The 14252-nt window shown below is 38.1% G+C and overlaps 1 protein-coding gene across 14 annotated transcripts in view; it reads right to left on the bottom strand.

Moving 5' to 3' along the window:
* Positions 1–10606, bottom strand: part of LOC126278044 (mitochondrial ribonuclease P catalytic subunit) — a 183368-nt gene extending 172762 nt beyond the window's left edge. For 12 of the 14 annotated variants that reach the window (XR_007550639.1, XR_007550638.1, XR_007550640.1 and 9 more), the window contains exon 1: positions 8958–9491. Coding sequence is in view for 7 of the 14 variants with exons in the window: in XM_049977806.1 (XP_049833763.1) it covers positions 8958–9160 (203 nt within the window). In the remaining 7 variants the exon portion in view is untranslated. Of the gene's footprint in view, positions 1–8957; positions 9492–10419 lie in introns of those variants that run through there. The other 2 variants (XM_049977809.1, XM_049977808.1) reach the window with 2 other exon arrangements.
* Positions 10607–14252: the final 3646 nt, after the last annotated feature.

Raw genomic sequence — 14252 nt, 5'->3', positions numbered from 1 at the left:
CTCCTACATCAATAAAACTTGTCTGGTTATTCAAATAATTGAGGAATAAATGTACAGTACTTGCCATTTTAGAATAGACTCTAACCTTTATCTCGCCAATAACTGACAATCGAGATTGGAAACACAGTGACCAAGCTGTCGGTAAATGTTATTAGGCGACCCCTGGTGATGGCCTCTGGAGACCCCTGTCAGCTTGTCATTGTGACCACAGCCATACTTCAGACATTCTGCTCTCATAACCCTCTTGCTGCAGTCTCCTTCTGCATCTGTGGTATCCTACTCTACCAATCCACACCACGAAGTCATTGTGTGCCACACCCATCTCCCTATGCTTGCTAGACAGATATCACCAAACCACAGTCCTGTCCTGTGTGCAGGACTGGTTTAAAGTCGAAATGACAAGTGTAATCTTGTAACTGGAACCCGAAATGACCGAAAGATGCAGGCCAGCTGGCCGAGGGCACGGCAGTGAATTGCCAAAACCACAGAAAGACAATACCTGTGGACAACTACTAAGACGACAACAGCTATGGACATATATGACAGAATGGCAAGTCTGAAGAGTGAACCAAATTAAGAGCCTAGACATAGCAACAACAGGAACTGAACAATTTTGGGTACGACATATGATACAAGAGCGCATTCCAAACTTGACTGACTTCTGAGCCCTTGTGCTGCCAGCTTTATAAGGCCCCCATGAGCACTGATAGGCTGGCACTGTCCATGCACAGCACTGTGGCACCAACAGCAGCACTCACAGGATATAATAGGGGTGACACCTTGCAGCTATCATCAATGTCCATGCCTTCTGGCGGGTTGTCCAGTTGTTGGATTGAGATAACAGATGTACAACTAAAGGCAACACATTTAAAAAAGCCTAGTGATATCACAAGTGCAATATGTCAGTCCATGAGAAAAATTTTTGTCAAACAGACTTATGGCATTTGTCCTTCATATTCAACGTTGTAGATTGGGGGGGGGGGGGGGGGGTGCATTGTTGTTATAGATTATGTTGATGTCTTCAATATGAAGACTGGTTTGATACAGATCTCCAAGCTAGTCTATCCTGTACAAGTTTCTTCATCTCTATACAACTACTACAATCCAGTTTCTACTGGTTATTCGCACCTTCCTTGAATGATATTTCAACTGTGTGACCCACAGCCACTTCAGGTGCTGTCTGATACTGATTCCAGTGAGCAACGAGTCCTGTATTTATGCCCATGTTGTGCTAGGAGCTCAGTCTGTGGTCTGCGCTGTGCACAGCGTTCTGTCCGTGGTATGTACCGATCAATAGCAGTGACTGTACAGTTTTCTTCTAGCCACGGCTGTTCCAAATGCTGTAATTTTTTGTTATTCTATTGTCAACCTGGCTGTATGAAGTTCTGAATGACGTCCAAGTATTCTAGACATTTTACCTTCTGATTGTCGTCCAGCCTGTGATTTAGGACATTCTGTTACCATGGCGTGACATGTCAGGCGTTCCGTCCAAGGCCCGTGCCTGTCAGGAACAATTGCAATGTCATTTTCAGGCTGCTGGTGTTCTAATTGTCACTCAAAACTTAGTAGAATACGCTCATGTATCAAGTCTGTTGTCTGAAGTACCATTTTATATGTACCCTTTGTCAAATGTACTTGGAAGTGTTCTCTAGCTCCACCTTCATAGTTGTTTCCCTTGGGGCCTTGATGTTGCCTCCATTGCACCTTCAGAAGATCAAATGCTGGGTTCCAGGCAGAGCACAATTGTAAATCAGTGCCACGGTTAATGAGATTCTCTGTGACCTTAATGTCAATAGATACTTTGATGATGCTGTACCAGTATCATGATGTTTGTTTTAGAATCTTGAAATCACTATAGCTAACAGTATGACTTAGTTCTAAGCAGTGCTCGTCAATCACTGATTTGATTTCCTATCTCAGTCTGGGGTACCTTTGGAGTTCTTTGAACCTGATGTCAATGGCCCTAGTCGTCTGGCCAATGTACGGCATACCACACTCACATGGTATGTGAATGGGCCCAGTTTCTGTAGACCCAGATAATCCTTCACACTCCCTAGCACAGCCTTAATCTTGGTGGGTGGATGGAAAATGCTCTTGATGTTATGTTTGAGGAGAATTCTGCTGATTTTGAGTGATATCAGCCCCACGTATGGCAAATATGCAACTTTTTTCTTGTACCTCTACAGGAATGTATGGTGAGAAACAGGGTACAGCACCTTTTGAACATCTTGAGAAGAGTATCCATTTTTGTAGAACACAGATTGTAGATGTTCTGTCTCTGTCACCAAATTATAAGAATCTGACATAACTCGTGCCTGATGAACAAAAGTTCACCATTTATTTTTTTGCTTGCAGGTACAAGTCAATGTTAATGGGTTTGCGGTACACTAAAGGTACCACCTGTCTCCTCCTTGACTACTACATCTAGGAATGGGAAAAATAATCCATTCTACTAGCGTTCCACGATGAATTTAATGTTAGGGTGGCGTGAGTTAGGTGGTCCAAGAAAGCATCGACCTTTTACCTCCTGTCGGGCCACATAACAAAGATGTCATTCACATACCTAAAGTAGCATTTCAGTTGATTTGGGACCGATGTAAGTGCCTCCTCATCCAATCTCTCTGTAGAGAGATAGGCCACCATCATTGAAGGAGGGCTGCTCATTGCCACCTCTTCCGTTTGCTCATAGAATTGACCTCCACATAGGAAGTACATCGAGGTCAATACTTGTCTAAATGGAGGAAAGCATTGTTGAGCTTTTCCCAATCAACTCACATGAATCATTCAGTGGTCTGCAGGTGAACACAGAGACCACGTTGAAATTGACCATGATGTCAGAGTCTGTGATCTGTAGCTGTCTGAAGCATTGTAAGAAATGCTCGAATAGCGAATGTGATGGGCACACTTTCCAGCATGTGGCAAGAGCATGTTCTTAAGGTGCTGAGCTATAAGGTAGTTAGCTGTGCCAATGTTGCTGACTACTGGATTTAGAGGAGCCCCTTCCTTGTGCATCTTAGACAGGCCATAAAGTCTGTTTGGTACTGTGCTTTTGCTCTTAGCTGCTTAACAATCTTCTCTGGATGGCCGGTTTCCTTTAGGAGAGCTCTGGACTTCTTATCCACCTTATCAATGGAATCCTTTTCTAATGGTCTGCTTGCTGGGTCATCCAGAAGTTTTCACACCTTACTGTCATAATCTGCCTTCCATAGGACGAGTGTAGCATTCCCCTTATCTGCTGGTAAAACCACAATATTTTCATCTTCCCGGGGTTGTCTGAGGGCCCACCTCTCATCACCATAGACGTTTCATTCAGGCAGCTTGGTTTTGGTGAGCACCCTTCATGTTTCTCATCAGACTTCTTGGACCTGGCCAGAAGTTTCAGAGCCACCTGGTCCATTGCTCTGACAAAGGCCACAACAGGAACATTTCTGAGGTTAACTGCAAAATTAAGACCCTTGCTCAGTACTTTCAAGGTGCACTGAATTCCTTCTCACTCAGTTTGACAACACTGTAAGTGTCCTCATTTTGCTGCACATTGGTGACCTGAAAATAACATCACAGCCACTCCTGGCAGGCACAAGACCTCGGGCGGGAAGTCTGACATGGCACGCCACAATAACAGAATGTCCTATATCACAGGAGGGCTTAAATGACAACAATCAAAAGATAAAATGTCATCACAAGTGCTCCCTCTATTATTTACTGATCTTTTTACAAGATGATGAATTTATTCCTGCCATTTCATGGGGTGTGAATATTTTATGAGCAATTTCAGCTTGACGTCATGCAATATAAGTTAATGACATAAACTCAATCAGTTAATCAGCAGCCAACAGAATCAAACATCAAGAGAGCTTAGCATTGGTCAGGTATTGTGTATGTGACATTCACAACCAAGCTGATGTGACATCCAGAGAGTTGCTGCCTCTACACATTTTTATAGCAAACTCTCTAAACAGACAAGACTGGGACCAAGTTGATGGCACCTCCTGGTCCCTAGTGGAGTGCAACAGTAAGAAATCAGTGACAATGAGGACAATTGCACGGTCGCCAACCTGGGCAAGAAGGGATTCTATGCAACCACCTTGAAAATACAGAGCAAGGGTCTTAATTTTACAGATAACCCCAGAAGTGTTCCTGTTGCAGACTTCATCTCAGCATGAAGCAGGTTGAAAGGTATAAGAGAGGCAGTGACTGAGAAGGGAGTGAGACAGAATTGTTTTCTATCAACATGTATTATCTAGTCTGTCCATACAGTGATTAGTACTGGAAAGCATGGAGAAATTTGGAAAAGGAATTGAATATCAGGGACAATAAATCAAGACTTTTTTGTCAATGACATTGTAATCTTGTGTGGTGTATCAAAGGGCACAAAACATCAGTTGAACAGAATGGATATTTTGTTGAATTGAGTTTACAAGATGAACATCAACAAAAGTAAAAAAAAAGAAGATAATGAAATGTACTCAGATTAAATCAGACAATGCCAAAGGGAATAAGATTACAAAACAAGATTCTGAAAGTAGTAGATAAGTTTTGCCATTTGGGTTATGAAGTAACTGAGACTGGCAGGAAGACATCATCATCATCATTTAAGACTGATTATGCCTTTCAGCGTTCAGTCTGGAGCACAGCCCCCTTATAAAATTCCTCCGTGATCCCCTATTCAGTGCTAACATTGGTGCCTCTTCTGATGTTAAACCTATTACTTCAAAATCATTCTTAACCGAATCCAGGTACCTTATCCTTGGTCTGCCCCAACTCCTCCTACCCTCTACTGCTGAATCCATGAGTCTCTTGGGTAGCCTTGCTTCTCCCATGCACATAACATGACCCCACCATCTAAGCCTGTTCACCCTGACTGCTACATCTATAGAGTTCATTTCCAGTTTTTCTTTGATTTCCTCATTGTGGACACCCTCCTGCCATTGTTCCCATCTACTAGTACCTGCAATCATCCTAGCTACTTTCATATCCGTAACCTCAATCTTGTTGATAAGGTAACCTGAATCCACCCAGCTTTCACTCCCATACAACAAAGTTGGTTGAAAGATTGAACGGTGCACAGATAACTTAGTCTTGGTACCGACTTTCTTCTTGCAGAAGAGAGTAGATTGTAGCTGAGCGCTCACTGCATTAGCTTTGCTACACCTCGCTTTGGCACTCAATCCATTTATATTTCTTTGGCACTCAATCCGTTTATATTTCTTTCCCACTGACATTACTTTCGTTTTGGAGATGCTAATCCTCATACCATAGTATTTACATTTCTGATCTAGCTCTGAAATATTACTTTGCAAAGTTTCAATCGAATCTGCCATCACAACTAAGTCATCCGCATATGCAAGACTGCATATTTTGTGTTCACATATCTTGATCTCACCCAGCAAGTCTATTGTTTTCAACATATGATCCATAAATAATATGAACAACAGTGGAGACAGGTTGCAGCCTTGTCTTACCCCTGAAACTACTCTGAACCATGAACTCAATTTACCGTCAACTCTAACTGCTGCCTGACTATCCATGTAAAGACCTTTAATTGCTTGCAAAAGTTTGCTTCCTATTCCATAATCTCGTAGAACAGACAATAACTTCCTCCTAGGAACCCGGTCATATGCCTTTTCTAGATCTATAAAGCATAGATACAGTTCCCTGTTCCACTCATAACACTTCTCCATTATATGCCGTAAGCTAAAGATCTGGTCCTGACAACCTCTAAGAGGCCTAAACCCACACTGATTTTCATCCAATTGGTCCTCAACTAATACTCGCACTTTCCTTTCAACAATACCTGAGAAGATTTTACCCACGACACTGATTAAAGAGATACCTCTGCGGTTGTTACAATCTTTTCTGTTTCCATGTTTAAAGATTGGTGTGATTACTGCTTTTGTCCAGTCTGAAGGAACCTGTCCCGACTCCCAGGCCATTTCAATTATCCTGTGTAGCCATTTAAGACCTGACATTCCACTGTATTTGATGAGTTCCGACTTAATTTCATCCACCCCAGCTGCTTTATTGCACTGCAATCTATTGACCATTTTCTCCACTTCCTCAAATGTGATCATATTTCCATCATCATTCCTATCCCATTCTACCTCGAAATCTGAAACATTGCTGATCGTATTTTCACCTACATTGAGCAACTCTTCAAAATATTCCCTCCATCTGCCCAAGACATCCACAGGATTCACCAGCAGTTTTCCTGACCTGTCCAAAATACTTGTCATTTCCTTCTTACCTCCCTTTCGAATACTGCTAATTACACTTCAGAATGGTTTTCCAGCAACTTGACACATAGTGTCCAACCTGTTTCCAAAGTATTCCCAAGATTTCTTCTTGGATGCTGCAATTATCTGTTTGGCTTTGTTTCTTTCTTCAACATAACTTTCTCTGTCTACCTGAGTTCTAGTATGTAGCCATTGTTGATACGCCTTCTTTTTCCTTTTACAGGCTGCCTTGACTGTGTCATTCCACCAAGCTGTTTGCTTCATCCTACTTTTACACATTACTGTTCCAAGACATTCTTTAGCCACTTCTAGTACTGCGTCCTTGTATCTTGTCCATTCCTCTTCCAATGACTGTAATTGACTACATTCAACTAACTGGTACCTTTCTGAGATCGCTGTTATGTACTTGTGCCTGATTTCCTTATCCTGAAGTTTCTCCACTCTTATCCTCCCACATATGGACCTGACCTCCTGCACTTTCAGCCTCACAATCCCAATTTCAATACAGATTAAATAATGATCAATATCATCAAAGAATCCCCTGAATACACATGTGTCCCTCACAGCCTTCCTGAATTTCTGATCTGTTATTATATAGTCAATGACAGATCTTGTACCCCTGCCTTCCCAGGTATACCGGTGAATGTTCTTATGTTTAAAAAAGGAGTTTGTGATTACTAAGCCCATACTGGCACAGAAATCCAAGAGTTGTTTCCCGTTCCTGTTGGCCTCCATATCCTCTCCAAATTTACCCATAACCTTTTCATACCCTTCTGTTCGATTTCCAATTCTGGCATTAAAATCATCCATAAGCAGAACAGTCCTTATCCTTTACTCTAACAACTACATCACTGAGTGCCTCATAAAAACTATCCATCTTATCTTGATCTGTCCGTTCACAATGCGAATATACTGACAATCCTAATTTTCTTGCTAGACACAGTCAAATCTATCCACATCAGTCGTTCGTTTACATACCTTACTGCAACTACGCTGGGTTCCATTTCTTTCCTGATGTAAAGCCCTACACCCCATTGTGCTATTCCTGCTTTGACTCCTGACAGGTAGACCTTGTATTCTCCCACTTCCTCTTCTTTCTCACCCCTTACCCGAATGTCACTAACAGCTAAAACGTTTAGTCCCATCTTACTTGCAGCCTCTACCAGCTCTACCTTCTTCCCAGGGTAGCCCCCATTGATATTAATAGCTCCCCATCTCATTACCATTTGTTTCCCAAGTCGTATCTTAGGAGTCCCTGGTTTGTCAGTTAGAGGTGGGACTCCGTCACCTCCAAAGGTCCAAGGCATTTTGCTCTGATTGATGCCAGCATCATATTTAAAGTATGGGGGAAGCAGGTTGTTAGCCCTACTTGCCCCGAGTCCCATTGAGTTTTACCCCTAACGGTTGAAGGACTAACCGGTGGATTTGGTAGTTTTTGCCGTATGAGCACAAAGGTGACCACGACTCAGAATATGTCCGAGATGCCCAGCCTTATTCCAAAGTAACTGGTATCCTGACTGTCGGGACCACTTAGTTGGCCACTCATACGTTGCCCGTGGTTCATGAACTAGGACATGACTACAGGAACCCACACCATGAACCACAGAAAGACAGGTAATATAATTTGCAGACTTGGAATACCAAGAAAAACATTTACATACGAAAAATATATGTTAACTTCTGTTATAAATTTTTCTGAATATTTGTCTGAAGAACTGCAAGTGGAGGAAAAACAGTATAGATGAAAAGAGAATAGTAGCTTTTGAAATTTAGTGGTACGAAAGAATAATGAAAATTTGATTGGTAGATCAGGTAACTAATGAAGAGGTACTTTGTGGCCCACCTCAACTGAAACAAAGAATAGGTTTGTAGGATGCATTTGTAATTTATCAAAGAATAGTTACAGTACATGATGGGAAAACTGCAAGAGGGTTACCAAGGCTTGACTCCAGTAAGCAAATTCAAATGGACGTAGATTGCAGTAATGTAATTCTTCAAATAATCTTGTTCATATGTCAGAATGTGCTTTTAACTAGCCAGAAAAGTTATTTTGCCTCATAATTTGTTGTAGAAGCAATGATTTTATTTAGTGTGGCGCAATGAGTTTTTCTGAAGTCATTCCAATCCATTTTCAAACTCTTTGGCATTGGTATAGCAATGATGGTAATGTTATAGAGAGGACTTCATGCACGACTTAATTCTCTATATGACTTTTTCTCCATGGTCACCTTTCTCATTGTCACAAATACTAAAAATAAGACAGGGAGATTAGGCATATCCCTAATAAAAGGCAACTGGATGTATATAATAAAGTATAGAGTTACCACAGAATAAATTATTGCTTACTTGTGAACCTGTAGCTTCTGATATACTGATAATATTAAAGCTCAGCCTAAGTTTCCCTTGACAAATACAAATTCATACTGTCATACACGTTTACTCTCAAATTATTATAAAGCCTCCAATGAGGCTGCCCTGTTTTCAGCCATATTTTCATTTGTCAGTAGCCCCTACATCATAAAATTTGTGGCTACTATTTTAAGAGTCTTTTTATCCCTAACACTGCCTCTCATTACAGTATACTGATCTTTCTTGAGAGACTTTACTGATAATCCAAAACGTTCGTTTTGTAGTTTGAACTTTTTAAGAGGAATAGATCTCATTTGCATAAGATAAAAACTACCGCAATTGGAAGGCAATAAAACATAAAAATCTATTCATCACCTTTGTTGAGTTGTTATTCGTGATGGATTAAAATTGCTGATAGTACTTTCTTCTCTGCGTCCCTCAACATAACAGGCACTACTAATATTAACGCACTTTCTAGCACCGGAAAAGAAACTGCTAAAATCTCTCGTGAACAGCTTTTTTCGGATGAAGTGCTGCAAGACCAACTTTGCTGACCATACCATTGATCGTTTCGACATAACTGGAAACACACTTTAACAATATATTTTTGATATGATATTCCGTTAACTGTATTGCTTTTGCCACATAAACAATGACATTTGGTACTTTAGGACACAAGTCCTACTTCTGAACACACCACCTCTTCGTTTGTTTACAAACAAACTTCGCTTTTAAATCGTCCAATTACAACATTGCAAAGCACAGTCTACTGTTAGACTGTGTTGCGAATTTTCATTTGTGTCTACAGGCAGCAAGTCTTAGTGCTGATCAGGAGAGTCGATCAGTTGCGATCAGCTGGCCTCGGGTTTGCAGCTCAAAGCGATTTCCAATGGCAAACAGCGAAAGCTTGCAGTAGTCTCCTGTGTATTGTTATCGAGTTTTGGTTTTGTGCGTTTGTTTATCTTAATAGAACTTTCATTTGGAAAATGGAAAAATATAGTCGCAATTAGCGCTCTGTGACATAGGGCAGTAATAAAAGCTTATATCGCCAACTTGACTAAGGTACAGGCTCAATAATCCAAATTTCTGGAGGAAGTTTCTTTTTAAATTACAGATTACGTATCAAGATCCACTGTCTCATTTGCAATCATGAATTTTTCAAACCTTACTATCCCAGAAAATTACAGAAATAATGATACCAAAATGTTCTTCTTCCGACATACCATGTATTGTGCTTCTCATTTGTGTAATTTATAAAAAATATCATCGAAATCAAAACTGATGAAATAAGAAAAATTTTTATTTGAAGAATGTCTCATTTGCTATATATGCAATTTTAATAGCTCGTTTCTGATACTTTTATAAGTTTACAAATCATATCAAAGTGACATACTGTCGCCTGTTTTAAAATGGTTCTCACACTAAATATATGCTTATACAACTTGCCTCACCTACGTTTTTAACTCACTGTCATCAGGAGTGACAATTTTCACTTGCTTTTTATTTATCAGAAAAACTCTAATGTCAATCAGACTGCACAGTCAGTTTTTATTCTAAACTCATACCATTGTATTAAAGTAGTCCTAGTAATCCTGAATTCCTGCAACACAGTGCACCTTATAGGCAATTCCTTCATCTGAACTATCTTTAAAAAGTAAATTTTCTACGTCACTGCTACTAAGACTAGGAACATTTATAAAAAGTATGTAAACACTGGTATTGTGTTGATTTTGCTCTGATAATAGACTCATTGGGCTAACTAGGTTACGTAACAAAATCTGTCAGTTGTTTCTGATTCTCCATTCCAGATCAGTACATCGATAAAAGATTTCCCTACCTTCAGGACTGTGAAATATAATTACTACAATCGTTGTGCTGTTCCGCTGAAAGGAATATTACATAGCAACATATCCCTATTTGTAAACTGCTGTAGCACTTCGCGACAGAAGTACAAACAGCTTCGCCACTTAAATATCAAATTCAGCTCCAGGTTAATGAAGCAAACCAATGCCTATGATATTTGTGCAGCCATTGGCGATGAACATGGTATTGAAGTTAATGTATCTGCATATTCCTCTACACACAGAAATAATTGAATTAGTGAATTTAGCTAATAAGAAATGGAATACTTATCTCTTGAAAAAATATGTGTAGTTTGGGGAGAATATAAACTTAAATACATATTTAGTTGTGGGGTAAATTTTTGAGGATTTTTTTGTAGTAAGCTATAGATCGTAAAAGCTGCTTAAGTGGCTTAGGCATATTGACAATCTACAAGAAATTAAAAACTTCAGCAATTAACAATTTTGAATTTTGCACGGAATAGATCAAACAGTTCCTTGTCCTAAGGCGAATGCAAGCTTTAGCTGTTTGCCACCAGGAAGTGCCGTGACATGCAGACCTGAAGCTAACTGAGCCCAACCGGTCAGCTCACATGATCGGCATCAAGATGTGCTGTCTGTATATACAGATCAAAGATTCGAAGAACAATTTTATGTTGCTCGCCAATGAGGATAGAAACCAAATAAATAGAATCGTTATAATTAATTTCCACAGTTATTTAGTGTATACAGAAAAAAATCCATTGAGGCACTTTCAAATCATCTGAGTGCAATTTTTATATCAAGATCAAAAGTATATGTAATCTTAATAGCTGATGGTATCATAGACTATGTATATCTGTGGAGTAAGCATAGCCTACTGCACATGTTTCATGGCATGTTCTCAACACCAGACCAGGCTAGTCATGTGTTTTCGGAACACTACATGTCCACATTTTGTAGTAATAGAGAAAATTGAATATTACATACATTTGCCTTGTTTTATACAAGTTTCTGCACTTTGAGTATTAGTAACTGATATAGTGCAGTATAGTTGTTGCTAAGAATGTAAAACGAAGTATGTGAAGGAGGAACAGATACTTTTTATAGGTATGTACAACAAAGGTGTAATTGTAAATGTGTTTGAGTAAACTGCCAGTCAGTGTATATACATTTGTGCTGTGTTCATATGGAGATAAAATTTATATGTGGCAGGCTGATTAACTTCCTCCAATTTATGTTCCAGTGAAATGGTGTGGCTCCAATTTTAATAATAATCTAGATCTAATTATTATTGCCAGAATAAATTCTGTTGCCCACACCATTGGGTATTTTATTTGAATCAGTAGAATTGGAAGTAGTAATATAGTCAATAATATTGCTTGGACAATAAAAATGTAATTGATGATTCATTTATTGCTACATTTTTATTTCTTGTTAAGAGTGGAATAAGTGAAAGTAAGTTGATCTCCACACACACACACACACACACACACACACACACACACACACACATATATATATATATATATATATATATATATATATATATATATATATATATATATATATATATAAGTTTTATTAATATTAATTGATTGTTTTAATTTACATATTTACCAAGGATTATAGCTACTTAGGTTTTTAGATTAGAATACATTATTTTGTAGTAAAATATTAAATTCTATGTAATTAAATATTTTATATTATTAGAGTAGGACAGTGTGTCTAAGGCTTCAGCCTAACCAGGTTGCCTCCAAACATGTCTCCTAGAATTGTCTGCTTGGACACATATGGACACATATCTGAGTCCTTTCAGTGAAGAGAATGTAATGCCATTCCTTAGCATTCGATTCCGCATGTTGTTGGGCCCACCTGTACCATGTTTATGGTATTTGTGGCTGCAAACCGTCAGGGTTCCTCCGAGCCATGATCCATAGGTAGCGGTCATCCACTGCAGTAGTAGCCCTTAGGTGGCCTGAGTGAGGGATGTCTTTGACTGTTCCTCTCTCTCTGTATCTCCTCCATGTCTGAACAACATCAAATTGGTTCACTCTGAGATGCCTGGAAACTTCACTTGTTGAGAGCCCTTCCTGGTGCAAAGTAACAATGTGGATGTGATCGAACCACGATATTGACCATTTAGACATGCTGAATTACAGACAACAGAAGCCATGTACCTCCTTCATGGTGAGAAGACGGGAGCTGATAGGCTGTCAGACCCTCTCCATATAATAGGCGCTGCTCAGGCAAGGCTGTCTATATCTTTGGGCAGGTTTAGCGACATCTCTCAACAGTCAAAAGCACTGTGTCTGTGATACAATACCCACAGTCAACGTTGATGTTCAGGAGTTCTGGGAAACGGGGTGATGCAAAACTTTTTTTGATGTGTGTGTAACAATGTAATACATTTATTGGTACATATTTTTCTATCTACCTTTATTTACATATAATAGAGTAGTTGTGGTCATGAGAGCGAGGCATGTTATTTTTTTATTATTACTTGTTTGTTTTAATTCTATTTTCTTGAAATATTTGTCACTTCTTTCTCTTTCATGAGATTTGACTTGTTACACATTACTATTTTTTTGTCAGAAGTTTTATTCATGGTTGTTTATTCACTTTTTCTTTGTATTAGATGCAAGTTTTGTTAAACTAAATGTTTTTTGCAGTAATTTGATTTAATTAACAAGTAGTTGTAGATTTAGCAATTGATTTAGTATTGGAATAATTCGTGATAGCGGTTGCAGTTATACAATTGATACAAGTGAAATTATTAGTTAAAACAGTTATTTATATTGTTGGGGTAAAAATATAAATTTGTATGGTGAAATGTTAAAATTAACTTATATCTCTTTTTTTTGAATCTGTGAAAGTGAAGTAATAAAAAAGGATTAGATACCCTATTATTTTTGATGTTAATTATACTTACCAGGGTACAATGAGTGAAGGTGTTTATGACTAAAGATTTTGGCGGTTTCTCATTCCATTCAGAGAAACCTACCCTGTGATCGATAATACGTGATTTACTCTTCTTATATTACTTGTTTGTATATCTCCATTATCAGAGAATCATTTACAGTCATAACTCTCAAGATTTTAATTAGAAAGTATTTCAGGCCAAGGTGCAAATTATAATTAAAGAAGGTGGGTTACAATAGATCTTCGATTATAACAGATGTTATGGTGAAATACTATTAATAAAGGTGGATTTGATAGTAATTTAATTTATTTGATTTAACTGGTTTTAGCACTAAAGTGTCTACACATTGCCTGTCGCTCTCATGGATTACTATATGTAAATTATTTTAAGATAGATTCAATTTACATGAGATAAGCCATATTATAGTTGATGTACTGAAAAGAGTATCTAGGATGAGGTTCAAGGTATAAGTTATTAGAAAAGTATTTTCACTTATACTAAAATTTTTCTGTGCTAATCAAGATTCATGATTATGTAATGCAGTATATTGGTTTATTTGTTTACTTAATTATTCAATAGAAATAATTTTTCATTTTGTGTTCTTTGTATATTTTAAATAATTTAGTTTTAATATTATTGTTTACTGGTAATGTGTTTTGTGAAAAATTAAATGTAGTTTATTAAAAAAATTTCAATTTGTTGTACCATTTGAATCAAGATTTTGATCAAGTATTTATTTTATAAGTCTCGATTTAGTTTAATCTATAACTAATTTATCTTGAATGTCTCATAATTACTGTTAACTTATTTATAGAAATTAAATATTAGTCATTTCTAAATGTGTAAAGTTTCTTAAGACAATTTTTATTTTCTTATTCATCCTTTTTAGTTAATTTTTAAATAAAAATATTAACTTATTTATTCCTT

Source organism: Schistocerca gregaria, chromosome 6 (assembly GCF_023897955.1).
Source record: "Schistocerca gregaria isolate iqSchGreg1 chromosome 6, iqSchGreg1.2, whole genome shotgun sequence".
NCBI lineage: Eukaryota > Metazoa > Arthropoda > Insecta > Orthoptera > Acrididae > Schistocerca > Schistocerca gregaria.
Note: the sequence above shows the minus strand (reverse complement) of the source record. Positions and strands in the feature narration are given on the sequence as shown.